Here is a 20,984-nt window from a genome sequence, read left to right on the forward strand (position 1 = left end):
ACCGACCTCACATCATCCCGGAGCTGCCAGCAGGTTCAGCAAAAGCATCTATCCTTAACAACACCATCACATCTTGCTACATCATGGCTGAGGGCGCTGGAGGCATTGACCGCAAGGCGGATGAGAGGATGGAGTTTTCCACCTCCAAAGAGGTGACGGTGCACCCAACTTTCGAGGCCATGTCGCTGAAAGGTAAGCCCAGTCTACCGCCTCTGTCAATCGAATCGTGGCAGTTTGTCTGACAGTGGCCATCTAGAGAACCTTCTCCGCGGTATCTACGCTTACGGTTACGAATCCCCTTCTGCCGTTCAGTCGCGAGCCATTGTCCAGATCTGCAAGGGACGCGACACCATCGCGCAAGCCCAGTCCGGCACGGGAAAGACGGCCACGTTCTCGATCAGCATGCTGCAAGTTATTGACACGGCCGTGCGCGAGACCCAAGCTCTTGTTCTGTCCCCCACACGAGAACTGGCTACTCAAATCCAGTCGGTTGTCATGGCATTGGGTGACTATATGAACGTGCAGTGCCACGCCTGCATTGGCGGCACCAACGTTGGGGAGGATATTCGCAAGCTCGATTACGGCCAGCATATTGTTTCGGGAACGCCTGGACGGGTAGCTGATATGATTCGACGACGCCACCTTAGAACGAGGCACATCAAGATGCTCATCTTGGACGAAGCAGACGAGCTCCTTAACAAGGGATTTAGGGAGCAAATCTATGACGTCTACCGCTACCTGCCGCCGGCGACCCAGGTCGTGGTCGTCAGCGCCACTCTTCCCTACGATGTCCTTGACATGACGACCAAGTTCATGACCGACCCCGTCCGAATCCTGGTCAAGCGAGACGAGCTCACGCTGGAAGGCTTGAAGCAATACTTTATCGCCGTGGAGAAGGAGGACTGGAAATTCGACACTCTGTGTGATCTTTACGATACCCTCACCATCACCCAGGCCGTCATCTTCTGCAACACACGCCGCAAGGTCGACTGGCTGACGGACAAGATGCGCGAGGCCAACTTTACTGTTAGCTCCATGCATGGTGATATGCCTCAGAAGGAACGTGACAGCATTATGCAGGACTTCCGGCAAGGAAACAGCCGAGTTCTCATCTCGACAGATGTGTGGGCACGTGGTATCGATGTGCAGCAAGTCAGTCTAGTTATCAACTACGACTTGCCCAGCAACCGAGAAAACTACATTCACCGAATTGGTCGTAGTGGACGATTCGGCCGCAAGGGTGTGGCCATCAACTTTGTGACCACGGAGGATGTGCGCATCCTCCGAGACATTGAGCGTACGTTGTATAAAACATGTCGTCCGCTTGTGGCAAATACTAACTCGCTTGTCCCAGTGTACTACTCAACTCAAATTGACGAGATGCCAATGAACGTTGCCGATCTCATCTCATAATCTACCACTCCCCTCGCGCACAATGAGGGCACAGCGGAAGAGTAGCATACCGAAAAACGAAGCATAACCGGGGCAGGGTACAGAGCCGAGGACCAGGGGCATGCCCGGCTCGTTAATTGTGGAGGAAAGGGGTACTAAGTATGATCAGGTGAGCCATTTCTACTCAGTTCGGGTTATGTTGATCTCGCTAACTTTTAGTATCAAGATTGACTTTTTTTTTTTTTAACAGAGCACTGTTTGGACAATTGGTTTATTGATTTCAAATGGATTATGCCCTGCAAAAGCTGTCAAGTAATAGCAAATGTGCCAATCGACACCAATTGAAAACTGAAAATGAACATGTCATATCGGACTTGTTGCGTTGTATCACAGATGGCGAAATGAACGGTTCTAGTCATAGTCTGCATGCTTCAATAGTGTATCAAGGCTTATTAGCAAAAGATAGTGTGAGGAGCAATCACTAGCATTCTATCCGATATGCTTTGCCCATCCAGGTGTTTCACCTAGTGTAATTATATAGCGACCCCTTTGCTGAGCGATGTGGTTTGGTTTACTCTAGGGTATCTCTATAAGAAGCCGCTTGGGTAAAATGAGCATCTTATGTCAGTGACATGTAGTCATCAAACGCGAGACGATGGCTTGGATAGTGTCCAGGGAATATTAAAATAGCATCATAATGAGAGCCAACTTGGGTTTGAGAAATAGAAGATCGTTTCTCATTCTACATGTAAGCTGTTGATAGGGAGCCCGCCTTGGCGACATGGGCAGCCGCCCTGGGGCTTCTATTTCAAGCTTCCACGGGGAAATCCATTGACTAGCTACCTGGCATCACTCATTATGACGCACGTGAAATATGAAACATGTTACCCTTCTCAGCACAACCAAGGTAGTATCAGAAGAAGCGACTGTAGCAGCAAAGGTAGTAGGGTGAAGGCATGGATCGAGATATTTACGCAGGCGATGGATGATCTTGCTGCGCTTGACAGAAGACATCCATTGTTAGACGAAAACCGAAAAAGATACTTGGTAAAATACAATTTCTGTCGCGTGACACTTGACGTCAGTGGTCACTTGGTGCGAGAGTCACCGGATGTGTGCAGATCAGTGTCTTGGTCGCGATACCGAGAGACTGTCTCAGTTCAATACGACCTCGTGGGTGAAAGTTTTGGCGCCATTCGCTGTCCTTCTGCCCAGATAGAGGCTCCAGATGAAATCTGAGACAGCAGCTGGGGAAACAAGCAAGGTGGGCACTTAGTAATTGAAACTAATACATCAGGTCGGTGTCGGTATTAGTCGAGCTTTGTGTCGGCTCGTCTTCATTCCGGCAGCCATCTCATCTCATACCTTATTCAGCACTGACCGTTGTGCCTGAGAAAGCACAACACCAGGGTTGGAGTCAAATCCAAAGCCTCGTATTACACACATCACGAAAAGGAACAATTTAGAAAAATTACAAAAGAATTCGCCGATAAAAGAACCCTTGCATGCAACGTGACAGACGGTATCTCCTAAATCCCGTCTCAGCTTCAGGGTAAGCTGCAACGTCAGACGGGGTACGTACCTGTACTCTTGCTTGTCCTGTACCACACCTGGAATCAACACCTCTTTTGCAGGTCTGTTGATGGCAATCTTAATTAATTTGCCGCGATATTACATTGCTGTTGTGCTCTGTAGTATGAGGCTAGACGAGGTGCATCACTCGAGCATCCAAATAGGTCACCTCCTACCTCTACGGGAAGTGAGCAGCACGTCCCACATCACACCTTGGACGTCCGTATCAGTCCCAAATGAGGCGTTTTCTCGAGAGACGAGATGCCTACTAGAGGGAGAGACGGTTTCTGGATGCTACCCTGTCTAAAATGAGTCTGGTAAGGAGCTGAGCATGGTGTATCAAACTGGCAAGCCCAAGCGTGTTGGCCGTATTTCCGGGTCTGGAGGCGGCTATTCGAGATTGATGCATCTCAGTTCCGTCGGCTCCATTTTCTAGAATGACACCAAGCCTTGCGGAAATAGTTGCGGGATTGATTTTTCTTTTTGAATCTCGAGACATGGGAAACTCCGCAGCTGAGAATGTTTCATTCTGGAATTTGCAGCAGACGCCGATTCAGGTACGCCGAAACCGTACAGTAGCAGCAGCCCTGGACCCTCCCCCAAACAAAGCAATATCATATTATCTGTAAGGAAACCCGAACAAAATTATTGTGACAGAAAAAAAAAAAAAAAAAAAAAGCCTCCATGTCCGTGTGGAGCTGCGTAACAAAGGACATTTACGGATACCGAGATTTGCTTTTTGGCCGGGGCAGCAGGGCCCCTCCTCACGGGTTCTCGGGCCCGCGATAAATCATGTGAAGGTGGAAATAAAAGACGGGCGGAAGAAAAAAAAAAAAAAATACTCTATAGGTACGGAGTAGATATAGTGCCAACTACAGGGGGGATACAGCAACGGAAAACTGAATGCGGCGCAGCAAACCACGAGCAAAGCCGAGGCCGTGAGCTGTGCGCACTATGTACTCTGTGGTGGTGGACATGAATCGTCGAGTGCTGCTGCGTGTATGACTACGAGTACATAGTATGATTATTATAGGGACCCCATCCGGAAGGGCAGAGTAAGCAGTGATGGCTTGTCTATCCGTCATCCGCGGAATTTGAGCTAGCAAGAGAACTTGTGATGACCTTTTGGGTCGCCTATTGTGCTACTCTCGGCGAATTGGGGACTGTGGGCCTGTTCGGTCGCAGGCTGATTAAATCGATCCATGGGCGAGGGAGAGAGAGATTTGCATCGACGGAGCAGACTCCGTGGTGGTGGGAAGAGGAAGGGGGGGGGGGGGATGGAAATCACCGGGTGAAAGGGTAAAGACGGCCGACGCGGAAGAGGACAGTCTTGACGGTATAATGCATTAACATCCAACCACTGTACTTGGGTATGTAGGTAATATTCGTAGACCGAGAATCAATGACTTGGAGACACAGAGAGAGAAAAAAAAAAGAACTTGAAGCAGCCCAATTCGCTTCGCACTCTCTCGTCGTTTCGGGTTAGTTGGCCTTGCACGTTAATTAATATCCGCGGTCCTAGGTGCTGCTAATTGACACTCTATACTATACCGTACTAGCAAGCATGCGAGATGGCTCCGCTGGAAATTTCTCGACTCAGGCTAGCCGTTAGCTTAGGGATGTGACATGTGAGAGAGAAGCGGCTGTTCATCATGACGACGAGACGAGACGAGATGAGACGAGATTGATCGGCCAAGTTCGAGGTGCGATAACAGCCGCTCGGGCTACTGTACTTATACTGTGCCCTACCCCGAGTGCTTGCTTGTCTTGGTAACTGGGTGGTATCGAAATCATTTCCCGGGATGCTGTTCCTGAATTACGAGCGTCTACCAGCACATACGAGTACTATTATCGTATGGCCCCCATCTGTGACGCTGTGGATACATGCCGACCTGCCTAGGTACATATGTATTTGATCCATTAATCGCCAATCCCCCAGGCCATTGAGGTGAAAAGTGGCATCGATGAAACAAAAGACAAGACGGCACTCGCTCGCTGGGCAGGGCCTTTGCTTTCCATTATCTCTGTTTCCACCGCAGAGCCGCCGGCAGGACGCTGGAACCAACACGGAGCCACCATGCTGTACAGTAGCCGTACACATCAGAACTCACAATCCATCACCTACTCACTTGCCGGAGTCTGGAATTCCAGTCCGTGATATGCATGCCCTGGAGCCATCTTGAAACGAAGCGCCCATTGTGACAGGTCCCCTCTGCGCATTATAAAACTTTGATCGGATAAAGTCTTTTATCGCCTAAAGCCAGTCGTCTAGATTGAGAAGCCCTTGCCCCCAGGCTTGTCAAAAACGAGAGCACCACGCGGACCAGGCCTGTCCTCTACAGGCAATCTTGGGCGTGCCGGGGGTCAGAATAGATTAGGGTGGTATGATGTTGATTGCCTGACCAGAAGAAAAAGCTCCCGTCATCAGATGGAACTCGTGCGGGTGGCTCTTCTTTTGCTTTTGACGACCTAACCTACTAAGGTATACGAGTACATATGTTTTCTACCTGTAGTTAGACTGTCCGTAGTACTAACTACCTATCTATAGTAGTATAATCCTTGATATCACCACCAGTCACTGGAGTAGGTACTGGGTAGTATTCAACAAGTGCCTTACTCGAGTGCCGATGGGTACTGTAGTATTGATACCTACCTTTTTCTGGTATACAGCCAACGTCTTGGTCTGCCAATGCATGGATGAGATGCTCCAAGGGAGGCGCCAAACCAGCAATTCCCGGTAGCTTCTGGATACGGCCAAGGAGGAGCACAAACATGGAACAAGGCACATGAGGATCGCACACAGGCAGCAGCCAAAGGCAGCTAGGCCGAGGAAAATAAAATGATGATTGCGACGGGACAGTGGCCGAGGTCACTGCAGGAGCCTGCGGGTGTCTTGCTCGTCCCCAGCTGGTACCGTGGCAGACGGCCGCAGTACCCGGTACCTTGCCCGGGTAGGGGTGCTGGGCGAGCGAGACGGTTCGGGGCACCGGTTCCGGGCGAAGGGTACCTCGCTGTACCTGTGCAGCGGCGGCGGGTACTTGGCGAGACCTGGCAGGGACCCAGGATGGATTAGCCCGACCTCGTGGTAACATCTCACATCCGGAATGTACATCCGTACCTGCAGCACAGGTGGCAGGGATGCGAATTACTCGGTCATGAGCTTTTTTCCCTTGGTTTTGCTCTTTTCGCTCTCGCCACGTCTCTGGATGTGCTCTCAATGGCCAGCGCGGCTCTGAAAACTGGCCCCCGACAAGCCAACTTGCACAAAATTTTTCCATTGATTGCTTCTGCCTCTGCTGTGCTGTGCTCAGCGGCTCCTCTTTCGCCCAACCTGCGTCCTCCCTGCATGTCTCTCAAAATGGAATCCAGCTTACGAGTACATTATACATTTTACATTATACTGTGCTGTACTCCGTACTCGACTCAGTTCACTTCAGCTCATTTCAGCTCCAGCTCAGCTCAGACAGTTAGACAGAGGCACAAGTCATGTCGCGCGTCTGCATCACCGACTTAATCGCAACTGATCGCCAGCCCGTCGCCAATCGGCTCGACGACCGCGATTTGCCCGCCGAGGGCTAAAACAGGACCGCGTCTGCTACTAGCAGCGTCCGTCCGGTCTGGCGCTTGGTCTCGAGGCGCTTGGACGTTCCCAGACTCTCCCCAAGCGCTGGGACCGTCTGGAGACCATCTCGCCACCATCCAAGCTCAAACCCGTTGGAGCTTGTGCTGGCTTCCCTCCTCCCTCCTCCTCCTCCTCCTCCCCCCTGGTCAGCTCAGCACCGAGCGAGAAGCAGGAAGAAGAAGAAGGAAAAAAACCCCGCTGGTCCATGTTATATTACACGACGGTCCGAGTCCGCCAGCACGGAAGCGCGAGCACAAGCACCAGCACCAGCACCAGCACCAGAGACACGACAGGTTCTGCCCAGGTGGCGTCCGGGATGCCCCTGAACGGCGTGCTCTTTGGGGTCTTTGGGAGCCACTCAGGGTCCGCGCTGGCTCTCCACGCCGAGAGGGCACTACTGTAGCTAAGCAGCCTGAGAAACCAAAGGGTCAACGGGTTTGCGGAGTCCCGCGCCCAACGAGGTGGCTGTTGCTGTTCCGCACATGGAAGCACAAAACGGTGGTGGCTGTCTCTTGTATTATTACGATACATCCCTTGATACCTTACTCGCACATGGTGTGTGTGTGTGTGCGTTGTGCGTGAGTGTGTGAGAGTGTGTCTCTGCCAGTTATATCACTCGCTGTGTGTGTGCTTTGATTATACGCTCGTACAAGCATGTGCCGTGCATCAGAGCACAAACCTTGGAACACCGTCTGTCGTCGTCGTGCATGGACCAGAGGTGTCACCAGTAGGCGCCCGCCCTCATCAAGAACCTCGACTTGCAGCAACACAACGCCACGCATAGATTGATGTGATGTGATGGGAGGTGGTGTTCATGTTACATACCGCACAGCAATCACAAGCACAGCACAGTAAGGTACAGTAAGGAGGGAGTACAACAGACTCGTACAACATACCTAGGTATACTATTAGTGCTAACCAACCGACCTACTCATACTGCACCAGGCCGTATGGAGTATTATTACTGCATGTCCAGCCCAGTGCGGTTGAGCTCTCGCACCAATTGAAGCCGCCCAAAATGTTGCTGCGGATATCGCAATCGGGTTCTTAGCCGCGAGGTGCTAGGCCCCAGTAGCGTGCTGGTGCCTTGCCCGCCTGGTGGCTAGCGCCCAATAATACAGGCACTACGCCGTGCCACCTGGCTCTGGTACGACAGCGCCAGCGACCTTTGCACCAGCGCTACGGGCCCTGCTACTGTACACGTACGGGCCCTGCTACTACTACGAGTACAAGTAGCATGTACAGGCCCTGCTCCAGGCCACCTCCAGGGCCGCGTACGGGGGGCCCCGGTCGCGTAGGACGACGCCGACTCGTCGTACCTGGCAGCTGGTAACCGCTATTGGGGCCTGTCTAGCATGTCTGGGATGCTCGCAGGCGCTGCCACTGGCTTGCTCTGGTTTGCACTGGCTTGTACTGGCTGGCGCTGGCTTCGTACCCCCGCCCCGTCTCCTTGCAATTTGTAGCCGATGGCGGGTTCGTTGTGAGTGTTCCGGGTCTTTGGCAGCTCCAGGCCGGCCACTGTTCCCTAAAATTGGCCAAGGCCGGGGAGCTTGTGCTTGTGCTTGTGCCTGGCCCTGGTCCTGATCCTGATCCTGTGCTTTGTGCCTGTGCCTGTGCTTGCTTTGTGTGAGCCTGTGCCTTTGAGCCTCTGTGGTTTTTTTTTTTCTTTTGGATAATATTTCTCTTTCATCCTCGCCTTTTGAACCTCTTTTGCAGCTTTGCTTTTTCTTCTTCTCCTTGTTTTTTCTCTGCTTCTTGATCCTCATCTCTACTCTCCTTTCTCCTAGCTTTTACCTGTCGACGAGTTGTACCTACAAGCTTGTGCTGTAGCTCATCAGCACCCAGCAGGTACCAAGTACCCGGCACGAGATACCCTTTTTAGCATCCCTCGTCTTGCTCTCCAAAAATCCATCCCTCTTCTTCCTTTGCTCTCCTCGACGTCGTCTCGGGCTTCGTGGTAGCCGTCGAAAATCCGAATACGTCGAGTCCAAGAACCAACCTCCCCCTCCCGTTCCTGATCGATTCTTCTATATCAAAAGAGAAGGAGGAAATAAGAGCTCTGCTGCAGGCTATATATTCCCACAATCCGCGAGCGAAAGAAAGCACCAGCCGGGAATCCAGCCCTCAGCAAAATCAGCAACCATGGGTCTCTTTTCCCGTAAACAAAAGTCTCCTCGGGAGTCGGGCATCCTCGAGTCTCAGTCCACCACCAGCTTCGGCTCCTCCACATTCCGCGGCATGAACAACCGTGCCTCTGCCGGCAGCATGCTGACCCCCAACACTCCCCTATCGCCGATGCCTTCAATCAAAATACCAAAGATTGACCTGCCCCGGCCGCCGGATCCTCAGCTGGATCCTGCTGGCTACCTGCGAAGCTTGACCGCTGTCCGAGAGAGAGCCAAGGTCGTCCTGGACAAGGCCCAGCAGAACGACCTGGTCCACTTTGATGTGGATATGAACAAGTTTCCAGACGTTGTGACGTTTGTCTCGGGACTGATCAAGGTATGTTTGCTGAAAGTTGTTGGGCAGAAGGAGTGCAAGCTTTGGGATGGATATGGGGGAAAGGCAAAGTTGCTGCATGGCGGTATCGAGCCCAAAGACTTGCTGCATGGCTTGGGCTTGCATCGTCTCCGTATTCGACCCGAAAAGTCTTGGGCCGTCAGATGCAGTTTACCGTTTACTATCTGCTTGCGCAAATGCCTTCCCCTCCGTTCTCTATGCCCATTGCTTCTCGGATTTGCATGTCTGGAGCCTAGACTAACATAAATGTGCTTGTACAGCGTGACTACGAGGCTCCTTTCCAGGACATTCCCAGCCATGGTCGGTATCAACATTTCTGTGTAGGAGGTCGAGATCGGATAGCCGAGCTTCTAAATAGCTGGCCCGAGACCGTCGACAACGCAGAGCGATGCCGCCGACTTATCGACCTCTTCCTCATCAGCGTGCTGCTGGATGCGGGTGCTGGAACCACCTGGACCTACAAGAGCGTTGAGAATGGTAAAACCTACAGACGCTCCGAGGGCGTCGCAGTCGCTAGCTTGGAGATGTTCAAATCAGTAAGCTTATTTCAGCCTTATCATTGGGAGTTTTGTCATCTGACTTGAAATGTCTAGGGAATCTTCTCAGCAAGCCCAACCAACAAGCACCAGGTTGACAAGCGAGCATTGGGGGCTCTTAACGTAGCTAAGCTTGCCACGGGCATGCAGGCCGACCCTGACAACGAGCTCGTTGGCTTGGAAGGCCGAACAGAGGTCCTGGTCAAGTTGGCCGAGGCCCTCGAGGAGCATCCCGATTTCTTTGGAGCAGATGGCCGCCCTGGCAACATGATTGGTGAGTCGAGTTTGCTTTGGAATCAAGTTTTGCGTGCTCTCTAACCGTGCTTGCAGACCACCTTCTATCACACCCTGCAACCCAAGCATCATCAATTCTCATCGTCCCCCTGCCAATTCTGTGGAATCTCCTGATGGACGGCCTCTCATCCATCTGGCCTACTCGAACAGCAATCAACGGTGTCCCGCTTGGTGATGCCTGGCCATGTGAGGCCCTGCCCAGGGGATCAAACTCGTGGGAATCTATCCTGCCGTTCCACAACCTGACACAGTGGCTTGCGTATTCGATCATGCAGCCTATGCAATCCCTGCTAAATATGCACTTTGCCGGCACAGAGCTGCTGACCGGCCTGCCAGAGTATCGCAACGGCGGCCTCTTTGTTGACTTGGGCGTTTTGACTCTCAAGGAGCCTGACATGGCTCGCGGACTGGCCAATTACGGCGCGTACTGCAAGCACTCTGGCATCAAGGCCATTGAAGTTGCGCCCATGTTTGAGGCCTCAGATGATGTCATTGTCGAATGGCGAGGTCTGACGGTCGCTTTGCTCGACAAGCTCTTGGAAGAGGTCAATGTGGCGCTGGAGGCAGAGTTGGATGGCCATGAGATGACTCTGTCGCAGCTATTGGAAGCCGGTAGCTGGAAGGTAAGAATTATACTCTCACACAATGCACACTGCACACCAGGACTGGACTAACATGCCCAATAGGGAGGTCGTGAGATTGCCGAGATTAACAGGCCAAATACCAAAGAGGCGCCAATCCTGGTCGACAGCGACGGAACTGTCGTTTAATAGGAGTGACGGCGGATCTTTTTTTTACTCCTTTCTCTTCACACTCCCCTTTGCTGCAAAACTACTATTTAACTACTTATACCAACTTGCAACCCTCCTTTTTTTTGCTTTTTCCTTTTCTTCAAAAATGTTTTTGGGATGGCACGTATTGTCTGGGCCTGTTTTGGGATGTCGAATGATGAGCACTTTTCGGGATTTTTTTCTTTTTATATTCTCCTTTGTCGTTTTTTTATTTTGTTTTTCTCTTTTCACTCATAATTAATACGATACTAATGAATCGTACAAAAATGTCGACTGGGAGGGGAGGAGGAAAAAGTGGAATTTGTCGTTTTTTTTTTCAAGAGAGAGAGAGAGTAAAAAAAAGAAAAGCTTTGGTATGGAACACATATATTCTTCGTCGTGTACGTAGGAAATTTTGGAGGTCAAAGATATTTGAAAAAAACAAAAAGCAATAGCAGACCAGATAGAGCTTGGGCTCTCTGACTTTACAATTTTTTTTTTCCCTTGTAGCATGTATACTTTAAGCAGTTTTTTTTTTTTGCTTTTGAAAAGGTATTTTTGTCAGGAGTGCTTCTATTTTCTTTTCTTTTTTTAATGAGTCTATTGTTTGAACAGAGAAATTTCGCCTCCTCGCCTCCCTCACCACCCCTTTATTGTACAAATGTCTCAGCCTTTCCCCGTCTTACGGGGTTTCCACTCCTCCATCTCCTTTTTTTTTTCTTTTTCGTTCTCGCCGCATACATTCTACGTACAGTATTTATTTTACACGAATAGCGGTAGGGTTTAGTTAGTACATGGGATAGAGAAGAGAAAAAAAAGGGGGGAGTTGTACAAGAAACGCTCCCTAAACGCTCCGCTCTTCTCCTTCCGGCGCCCCCGGGAACAGCATCTTTGCTGTTCTCATTTTTCTCCCTCTTTGATATATCCTCTATGTGTCCGGTAATTTTTTCCTTTTATTTCTTGCCCTTGTATTTAAGCTCAAATTGTTCGCGCTCCTGCTTTTTCCGCGTGTCTTCCAGCTGGCGAATCAGTTCTCGGCGCTTCCTCTCTGCCTTCTCCTGCTCCGTGCCCGAGTATGTGCCCGTGTAGTTGGACACGGACTCGGAGACTCCCTTCTTCATGTCGTCGAGGCTGCTGGTAAGGCGTTCCCTGAGACCGGCCATGCCGGGGGTCTCGGTACGGGGAGCCTCGTACTGGATCGTCTTCTGAGGGGCAACGGCTTCGTCGACGGGGCCGTTGGGGAGGCCGAGGGAGCGGCGGATGGAGGGGATGTTGAGGATGAGGGCTGTGAGGAGGGTGGAGCCGCCGAGGGCGACGGTCATGAGGTTGACGGCGGCAGAGAGGAATGTGGTGCCGACGAAACCGACGGTGCCAAAGATGTACATCATGGGCTTGAGCATCTTCCTCTGCTGCTTGGGTGTGTGCTTCGCGTTGATCTAAGGAGCATGTAAATTAGCCATGGCCGCTGGAATACAGGAGAAACAAAAGCCGAAAACTTACCAGCAGAGCACCCATCATCATAGCGGTACCGGCGGCGGGGAGAATAAAGTAGGGGTCTGTGGCGGACAGATCGGTAAACCAGAGGTAGCCGGCAGACTCAAGCGAAGGCACGGGGATGTGCACCATGCCGCTCACGATACGGAACAGGCCAAAGGTAAAGGGGATCTGCGCAAGAGACCACATGATGCCCCAGTTGCTGACTCCATACTCGGTCCGCAGCAGCTTGTTCAGAACCTGGCCGCGTTGACGCTTCTCCATGTCGCTCTCCTGGAAGCCTTGCTGGACCAGCTTCATGGCCTCGTTGGACCGCGGGTCCTTTCTCATCTTCTGCATGATGGCGTTGAACTTGAGACTCTGGATCTGGGGGTAGAACATGATGGCCCTCAGCAAGACGGCCGTGGCCATGATGGAGGCGCCCCAGCCCAGCCCTGACCAAACGTGAACATGCTCGAGCGTCCACTGCATGATGGAAGTGAATCCCCAGCCATAGTCGAGCCCAATTGCGTGCAAGTATCCGATCTCTTCGCGCATGTTGAGAATGTCCTGGCCGTTGATAAGCGCCGAGATCGAGGAGAGGTCGACATCGGAGGCGGCGACGGCGGCGGGCTCAGTCGCAGATGCAGTAGCCGCCGTCGAGGCTTGTTCCACCGGTGCGGGAGCAGCAGCAACGCTCGCTGCCTCTGGTGTTGCGGCAACGGCTTCGGCAGCAGAGGCATCCTTGCTGCTTCCACCCCAACCCCACAGTGACAGCGATCTTGACGACGAGACGCCCCCGAGGACAATTGGAGCGGCGGCCGCATATCGGTGTCGGAACGGTGACGAGGCCGTCGTCAATCCGCCATTGACGCTTCGCAACGAGGTGCCGAATTGCCGTCCATGGCCCAACTTTCGACTCGAGAGGCTCTACCGGTGGGATGATGGTTAGCGCTGCAAAAAGTCTCACGTTTTGCAAAACTGCATGGAAAAAAAAAAGAACGGGGGAGGATATTCTGCTCACCACCAATCGGCTCTGCGTCTGCGTCCAGGCTCCCGGTGAGGGGAGGGAGCGCGCAATCCCTCTGCTTGGAAGCATTGCGACGGTTGTCGAGGGGTTGTGAATGAAGCAATGCGGATATCAAAATGTTGCGCCCGTCTGGGGAATTTTTTGATGCGGCGGATGAACATCGGATCTACCCCACGCCACTTTGGTGATCTGCAGATAAGCGGCGCTATTGCTGCTCAACTTACTGAGTATAGGCGCTGTTACTTGAGATGTTAGACGTATAAAGGCAGAGATTTCGGGCGATGGATATGCAGTGAGAGGCAATTAGAAAAAGCAACTGTTTATGCCTTGGAAAAAAGTTTGGATTGGTTTATTTAATGCAATGGCTATAGCTTTGTGCAATCTGCTAGTGGTACAATTTGCTGCAGCCATTCATTTGCCGCGACCAGCTGCCTATAGATGGATAGCTCTGAAGTGCAGCAGATGGGCCGCAATCTTCTGATAAAGCGCCTGCATGTGCTTGTTTAGACTTGATTGATTCATATACATGACCCTCGTCATTGTGCTTCCAATATTCTCTCCTACTCTAAGCTTGCGTAATCACTTAGTGAGGGCCCAGGTCGCTCTCGTCGTTCACGGACTTCGATGCCTGGGCCAATGGGGTGGGCTCGTCTTCGAGAAATGGGGAAGACCTGTACGCAATCACGTTAGCCATCCAACTGCAGCTTGCGCTTTTAACAATGTGTTTTGGGTTTGCAAAATGAGAGAACTAGGCTTGTGCTTTCTTGAAATTTGGCTGTAAAGCATGAGGAGCCCAGCTAACATATACCGACTGACCTTTGTACCTCCCCAACCTAACCGGAATGCGGCCTCATGAGCAAACAGCTCTCCAAATCCCAGCATCATGCCGTTGATGAATGGAAGTATCAGATTGATAGCGGCGCTCCGTATCAGCGTCCACGCTGTCGGGGGCTTGTAGAGGATAACGGGGGAGTTCGACGACGACGGTGACGATACCTCGTCGCCTGGAGAGTACTGCTCGCTGTCGGACCGCATGGTGATGCCGGAGTCGGCCAGATGAGTGCTCAGATCGTCGGTGGACATGGTGGCGGCTTGTCCAGGAATCTTGTGATGCCGTGCAGTTGACGCCTCGACTGGACAAGGAAGGGCGCGCAAGCTGTGATGCACACACTTGGAGTACGAAGAGGTGCAGCAATGCCGATGGTCGCTCGGCTCGAGCTGGTTATTACATAAGGCATAAGACCGTCGGGGTCGGTGGATCGCTATTCCGGTGGGGCCAAGTGCCGAGTTACTGCATCGAAGCTCTCAAGCTTGCATGACGAAAGTGAGCCGCTGCCTTGCTTTGGTAATCCGTAATCCGGCACGAAGAAGAACAGCAAACCACTGCCCGTTTCTGTCCAGGTTAGAAACAGGCCTTACATACGAAACAACAGTTCTGGACTTCAATATATTTTTCTGTGCATTATAATCTAGCACAGCTTTCGTCTTCCCGCTTATTAACGAGCCATCTATTTCAACGTGCACAACCCCTCACACGGCTGTCATCATGGTGCGGGACGATGAAGTCAAAGACCACGATGAGATGGTACGGGACTTTGTTACCATGAGTGGCGCCTCGGTAGAATTGGTTCGTGAATACAGTGCAATATGCAATGCAAGACGTGAGACGCATGCTAACCGACGGTGGTTGACTCGGCTAGGCCACCCAGTATCTTGAATCCAACGACTGGGACATGCTGTCTGCCTGCAACTCCTTCTTCCACGACGAGGACGAGAGAAACGACGAACGACGCCGGCAACAGGCTGCAGACGGAACGCTGGAGCAGTACAGCGGCCCCAGAACTTTGGATGGCCGCCCTGCTCCCCAGGAAGACTTCTCTAGCCTGGCATCCCGAAAAGCGAACCAGCAGAAGAAGAAGGGCATTGCGACGCTTGGATCCATAGGCAGTAGCTCCGCTGCCCATCATGACGACGACGACGACGATGAAGACGATGAGGAGGACGAAGACGATGGACGAGGCAACTTGTTTGCTGGCGGCGAAAAGTCTGGACTTGCTGTCCAAGATCCACGGCAGGAAGGTGGTTCTAGGAAGATTATCAGTGACATTCTTGCCAAGGCCAAAGCGTGAGTGATGGATTTGGGCTTGATGCTATTCATCTATAACAGGCTGCTCACATCCGCGCAGGAACTCACGGCAGACAGATGCCAACCAGGACGCCGGTCCTTCCCGCCCATCTCATTTCCGTGGCACGGGCGTGACTCTTGGTGGAGATGGCGTGGAGAGTCGAAGCATCCCAGACCCCCACGGTCACGAGCGACCTGCCGGCCCCCCAGTTGAGCGAGTGCTTCACATCTGGCAGGATGGATTCAGCATCGATGATGGCGAACTTCGCCGCTTCGACGACCCTTCAAACGAGGCGGACCTCGCGCTGATACGATCAGGCCGGGCTCCCCTGCACCTGATGAATGTGCAGCATGACCAGTCGGTAGATGTCAAGCTTCATCAACACGATACCCCATATAAGCAGCCGCCAAAGAAGTACAAGCCTTTTGCTGGCTCTGGCAATCGCCTTGGCAGCCCGGTTCCCGGTGCTACATCCACGACCTCGGCGACCGCATCTTCCGCAGCAGCTTCTTCAACCTCTTCTGCTCCCGCACCGACCATCGACAATTCACAACCTACATTGATGCTTAGAATCCAGATGCCCGATGGGTCCCGACTTCCTGCTCGTTTTAACACCACGCACACTGTTGGAGACGTCTACGGCTTTGTTCAGGGCGCATCCGTGGAGACTCGCAGCCGGCCTTGGGTGCTGGTGACGACATTCCCCAACAAGGAGCACACTGATCATTCTTTGGTTCTAGGTGAGATGCCCGAGTTCAAAAAGGGCGGAACTGCTGTGGTCAAGTGGGCATAGGCTGGATGAATTTGGGCAATAACGGAAGGATGCATTTCATATTTCTTTTTCTTTTCTCGGGCTTTTAATTCAGTTTAGTGAAAACTCATAGATGAGTAGAGGCCGTCGAACCGGTCAATTCCAAGTAAGACATGGAATCACAATCCAGCCTGATGTCTCCTCATGTTTTCGACGTAGTCATATCCATTCAAGACGGCAGCGTTTTGGTCAACTCTTTTTGGCAGTCATTAAAAAGCTATCCTTTGGTTTTCTGCGCAATCCTGCACTATGGACTGTTCTAAGTATATACAGCAAAAAAAGGCAAACGTCAAAACGTTGTGGGTACTACTCAGATGATAGCCAAGGTATTATTATTCTTATCCCGAAACGCCCTTAAATCACCAGCTTCATAAGTCATTAGAGTTTCCTTTTCTTGAAACCATCGCTCAGTCTCCCAAAATCTCCCAACTCTACGCAGCTGCCGCCGTCGAGGCAGCAGTCACAGCTGGCGCAGGCGCAGGTGTATCCAAGAATTTGAAATGCTCAATGGCAATCTGGCAGTTGAGCATGGCGGCGTTGAAGCGCGCCTCGCCCGGCGGCAGGACCACCATGAGATAGGTGTTTGTGGTAAACTTGAGGATGAAGAGGCTGAAGCGCATACCAGCTTTGTGCTCCATGCGGATGAATTGCTCGGCATTGCGAGGCGTGCCGGTGAAGCGGGAGATGCTCTGCTTGAAGTGCTTCATGATGTTGGACATGCGCTCGAGGCGGTCCTCGGTGGGGTTGCGGAGGCCCTCGGGCGATGTCCATGACGAGACAGCCAGGAAGGATGTGCGCTCGAAGAGGAGGAGCTCCTCGGCCTCGATGGCAACGCCGAGATTAGCGAGGTTGCGCTCGATGACGGCGAGGTTGGGGACCAGGTCGTGGATGATGGACGCCCAGGCCTTGTACAAGCTCTGATCCCAGATGGACGTGGCAAAGGGCGTCAGGTCGACGGTGCTGATGTCGACGCCGACGGAGTTGACGAACTCGACCGTCTTTTGGCGGACAAGCCTGACGCGGTCGTCGTAGACGGTCTCGCGGGCATTGGGCACGACGAGATCCATCTTGTGGACGAGGATGTAGATCTTTGCCGTGGGCGAGAACTGCAGCAGGGCGGAGAGGATGGAGACGTAGGTAGCGAGGTCGCGGTCGACGTCGCGCGACTCAATGTCGAAGACGTAGATGAGGACGCCGACGTTGGAGAAGACGTGGATGCGCTGCTGGGAGAGGTAGTTCTCCATAAAAGCTTCCTGGCCGCCGCAGTCCCACAAGTTGAGCGTAAGGTTGCCGAGGAACTTGACGTGGGAGAGGTCGATGTCGATGGTGGCGCCTCTGTGGTTTTTTGTGTGTGAGCAATGGCTACTGGATATCAGATCTCAGGGGGGGAGATACTCACAGTCGTCGAGTGTCGCGTGCTATGTAGTTGCTGAAGATGATGCTGCGCATACTCGACTTTCCGGAGCCGGACTTGCCCATGAGGAGGACCTTCTTCTTCTTGGGCTTCTTGACTTCGTTGCGGACGTCGGAGCCGGCATCCGGAGGAGGTTCGCCAAAGGAAGCCATGGCGAGTGCTGGTGTGACTATGCAGTGTTGAAGTTGGGTTGAGAAGAGGAACGAGCTTGAGCTTGGAGGTGTTGATAGTGGGAGAAGTGGGAGAGCAGAGCTTCGGATTCAAGACTGGGCTGTGGTACATGCAAGGTACCCTCAGTAGGGCGATAGGACGGCGGGGAGACGCGGAGTGCTCCGTGTACCTGTGTGTACCTGGCCGTGGGCACGTGCAATTGCTGGTGTAACCTCTGTAAGATTGGGTATTTGTCTGGCTGGGCCTTTTTAATGAAGCTGCTACCAAGATACTTATGAATTCTTTGTTTGCTACAACCAATCGCCCCTTTAATCATGCCTATTAGGATACATGTGCAGCTGTATATCAGGCCCGTGATTGATGTAGTACTCCCAGGGTCAGGTACCTCGGAGTAGCAAACAACCACTAAAGTCCTCCCTCCTCTTAGCCTTCCAGAAGCTAAACCGCAGCCTAACCAACATCCAGCGCAGCATTATCGGCGCTTATCGGCGCCTTATGTAATCCGCCACCTAAGGCAGTGGCCAGCACTTTGAAACCACATGTCAACTCCAATTCGCATCATCGCGTCACTCCCTCCATCTCCAACCCAGAATCCCCCGAGCGCCAATTCCGAGAATGTCGCAATACTACAACCAGTACGGCGCTTCCGCTTCTCCCTCGGCAACCGAGAACCTCCAGTTCTACCACGGCTCCTACCAGGCCACGCCCTCACAAGCTCCCCCGACCAGCTATGGCGTACCACCACCTGGCGGCGGCTTTCGCGAACAGAGCGGCCTAAGGACAGGCTGGCTGGCTGCCTTTTCCGCAGAAGGATATGACAACGAGCCTTCATTACGAGAGGAGCTGGGCGTCGACTTTGGACACATGCAGGCCAAGACGCTTGCTGTGCTCAACCCATTCTCCCCTATCGAGCGGCTGGAGCATGTCATGAACGACTCCGACCTGGCTGGACCTCTGCTGTTTGTTGTTCTCTTTGGCGCTTTTCTTCTGTGCAGTGGCTCGGTCCACTTTGGATACGTCTATGGCCTTGCCCTCATGGGATCGACGGCGCTGTACATGATTCTCAGCTTAATGACGCCGGATACGCCTCCAGGATACCCCGGCGCCGATGTTACGCCTAGCACGCTTACATTCACCCAAAACGCCAGTGTGCTGGGGTACTGTTTCTTGCCACTTGTCCTCACGTCGCTGATTGGCGTGGCCATGCCGCTAGATTGCACAGCTGGATACATCATTACGACTTTGGCCATTTGCTGGTCAACATCAAGATCAAGCGCCATCTTTTGTGGTGAGTATGACGCAGTGTTAAACCGGGGAAAGATGAACTTTATATGAAGCTACAGATATGCTAACTGATGACGACGTATCTAGCTGTTGGGAAAATGAGAGATATGCGTGGACTTGTGGCGTATCCAGTGGCCCTGTTCTATGTGGGGTTTGGCATCATCACCATCTTCAACAGCCGAGGAAAGGCACAATGAGTCAAGGCCAGCGAGATGGCACAACACGGTGTAAAAGGACTCATGTCGAAACGGTACATGGCAGGTGCATGACAAAGGGCGAGGGCTTGGCTTCCTCTGGGACACAAGCATGGGGGACTATGTCGGCTCATAGCCCTTGCCACTTTTGATACCTCGATAGAGCGAAGGAATCGACTTGATTGAGCGAAGATCTAGCCGCTGAACGGGAGGAGACGCCATAAATCCTCTTAATGAAACCATGCAATGCTTTCATGTCGGTATAGAGGTGGTTAAGCTACTACAGACAGCGCCTGTATAATAAGGAGGGTGGTCGACTCGGCTGCTACTGTTTTGCCTGCCGCGTTTTCTTGGATAGAATCAGGAATAAGTTCGCACGAAAAGGGGAGAACTCTAGATGTACGTTAGCGGTGCTGCAAGCAAGGTTTGGGACGTGGTAACTTGGGGAAGCCAGGTTGGTACGAGATTTGGCAGACAAAATACTCTTAACCTAATACAAACATTGACAAATCTAAACGGATGTCTATTGCCTGAGTTCTACGCCTTTGAAGCTCAAACCTTTAGAGTGTTCCCCCTGTGTCATACAGTCCAGTGTCATCATATCACGCTAGCTTTTGTTTTCTTGCACGGATATCATTGAGTCAATCATCATTCGTAACGAAAGAAGTAATAATACATTCGGATATCATACTAGACAGTAAAGAAAAGACCCTAAGTGAAACCGCCGTTGAATCATTCATTCCCATGTGGTATCTCTTGCAACCAGCAGCCAAACCCGAATCCTAGACGTGTACATTCTGGAAGAAACGTTTCAAATATCAACATCTTCCCAATCATATCGGTTATCGGTTTAAATTAGACGAGTCTGCGGCCAGTAGCGTCAACATTGGTGGCAGATCGACTATCCACACTCGGATCCAGCTTGTTCAAAATGTCATGTCGATGAGGCCCGGCCGTCGTGGGAGCTGGTCCAGCCACACCAGGAGGGTAAATAGGCCGCGAAGCCGTCCCAGCTCCAGTTCCGGCTCCAGCTCCAGCCCCGACTCCTCCAACACGATGGCGGTCTGCATCAGAGTCAATTCGTGGATCCGCAGCATTAGCTAGACGGGAGTTGTGCGGGCCGTAAGTGCCCTCAGGAACATGTCGCGGCGCAGCAGCAGCTCCGGGCATGACATTTGTGCCCTTTGTGTAGTAATTCGCGCCTCCGGGCTGGCCCTGGATGAAGTCGACGCGGGGATCCAGCGCATTCGCCATGCGGGAGTTGTGCTGGACGCCGTACGGGTTGTTGCTGCCCATGACGCCGCCCGCAGCGGGCGCCTGTCCGAGAGGCTGGCCGGGGACTCCGGCTGCGGCAGTGTTTGTGTGGCCGCCCGAGGTGAGAACTTGCATCCCGCCGGTGCCGCTGTCGACGGTGGGATCGAGCTTGTTCATGATGTCGTGGCGATGCGGGCCGGCGGTGAACGGGGCCGGGCCGGGGAGGTTGGCGTTTGCGGAAGCTCCACCTGCGGCGCCGGACGCGGCGAGGTTTTGCTGCTCAGCGGCCAGGGCGGCGTTGTGTTTCTTGTTGGAGAGAGGCATTGTTGTGTTTTTTGTTGTGTTGATTGATGATAAGTTCAATCTTTGGTTTTTGTGTAATTTGAAGTTGACTACATCGTAGTTATGACCCTTTGTGAAGGCATATTTATATCCATTCCGCTGCATCTCGTGGCGAGCCATGACATACATCCATGATGTCGGCATGATGCACGAAACCTGAAAACACCTTGGACAATGAA

General features: G+C 52.4%; 8 protein-coding genes across 8 annotated transcripts; 4 read left to right on the forward strand and 4 right to left on the reverse strand.

Moving 5' to 3' along the window:
* Positions 1-83: 83 nt before the first annotated feature.
* On the forward strand, positions 84-1,984 carry TRIVIDRAFT_77211 (uncharacterized protein; the record flags this gene model as incomplete). Its single annotated transcript, XM_014098731.1, has 4 exons — positions 84-192; positions 257-1,297; positions 1,355-1,561; positions 1,619-1,984. 3 exons carry the CDS (start codon positions 84-86, stop codon positions 1,411-1,413), a joined length of 1,209 nt encoding a protein of 402 aa, XP_013954206.1.
* A 6,867-nt stretch (positions 1,985-8,851) lies between these two features.
* Positions 8,852-10,706, forward strand: TRIVIDRAFT_58515 (uncharacterized protein; the record flags this gene model as incomplete). Its single annotated transcript, XM_014098732.1, has 5 exons — positions 8,852-9,088; positions 9,367-9,642; positions 9,700-9,916; positions 9,973-10,559; positions 10,623-10,706. The coding sequence occupies 5 exons, from the start codon at positions 8,852-8,854 to the stop codon at positions 10,704-10,706; spliced, it is 1,401 nt and encodes a 466-aa protein (XP_013954207.1).
* A 725-nt stretch (positions 10,707-11,431) lies between these two features.
* On the reverse strand, positions 11,432-13,278 carry TRIVIDRAFT_171537 (uncharacterized protein; the record flags this gene model as incomplete). The annotated part of the gene is made up of 3 exons (XM_014098733.1): positions 11,432-12,142; positions 12,207-13,109; positions 13,207-13,278. 3 exons carry the CDS (start codon positions 13,276-13,278, stop codon positions 11,660-11,662), a joined length of 1,458 nt encoding a protein of 485 aa, XP_013954208.1.
* Positions 13,279-13,769: 491 nt separating this feature from the next.
* Positions 13,770-14,292, reverse strand: TRIVIDRAFT_48060 (uncharacterized protein; the record flags this gene model as incomplete). Its single annotated transcript, XM_014098734.1, has 2 exons — positions 13,770-13,880; positions 14,026-14,292. 2 exons carry the CDS (start codon positions 14,290-14,292, stop codon positions 13,770-13,772), a joined length of 378 nt encoding a protein of 125 aa, XP_013954209.1.
* A 487-nt stretch (positions 14,293-14,779) lies between these two features.
* On the forward strand, positions 14,780-16,128 carry TRIVIDRAFT_127684 (uncharacterized protein; the record flags this gene model as incomplete). The annotated part of the gene is made up of 3 exons (XM_014098735.2): positions 14,780-14,836; positions 14,910-15,334; positions 15,396-16,128. Coding segments are annotated over 3 exons (1,215 nt in total), but the record flags the coding sequence as incomplete, so codon positions are not given.
* A 211-nt stretch (positions 16,129-16,339) lies between these two features.
* Positions 16,340-17,769, reverse strand: TRIVIDRAFT_89877 (uncharacterized protein; the record flags this gene model as incomplete). Its single annotated transcript, XM_014098736.1, has 2 exons — positions 16,340-17,481; positions 17,546-17,769. The coding sequence occupies 2 exons, from the start codon at positions 17,710-17,712 to the stop codon at positions 16,578-16,580; spliced, it is 1,071 nt and encodes a 356-aa protein (XP_013954211.1).
* A 577-nt stretch (positions 17,770-18,346) lies between these two features.
* On the forward strand, positions 18,347-19,212 carry TRIVIDRAFT_48036 (uncharacterized protein; the record flags this gene model as incomplete). Its single annotated transcript, XM_014098737.1, has 2 exons — positions 18,347-19,019; positions 19,103-19,212. 2 exons carry the CDS (start codon positions 18,347-18,349, stop codon positions 19,210-19,212), a joined length of 783 nt encoding a protein of 260 aa, XP_013954212.1.
* Positions 19,213-20,064: 852 nt separating this feature from the next.
* On the reverse strand, positions 20,065-20,787 carry TRIVIDRAFT_48085 (uncharacterized protein; the record flags this gene model as incomplete). The annotated part of the gene is made up of 1 exon (XM_014098738.1): positions 20,065-20,787. One exon carries the CDS (start codon positions 20,785-20,787, stop codon positions 20,065-20,067), a length of 723 nt encoding a protein of 240 aa, XP_013954213.1.
* Between the last annotated feature and the right edge of the window lie 197 nt (positions 20,788-20,984).

The sequence above is a fragment of the Trichoderma virens genome, assembly GCF_000170995.1.
Source record: "Trichoderma virens Gv29-8 chromosome Unknown TRIVIscaffold_81, whole genome shotgun sequence".
In the NCBI taxonomy this organism is placed as follows: Eukaryota; Fungi; Ascomycota; class Sordariomycetes; order Hypocreales; family Hypocreaceae; genus Trichoderma; species Trichoderma virens.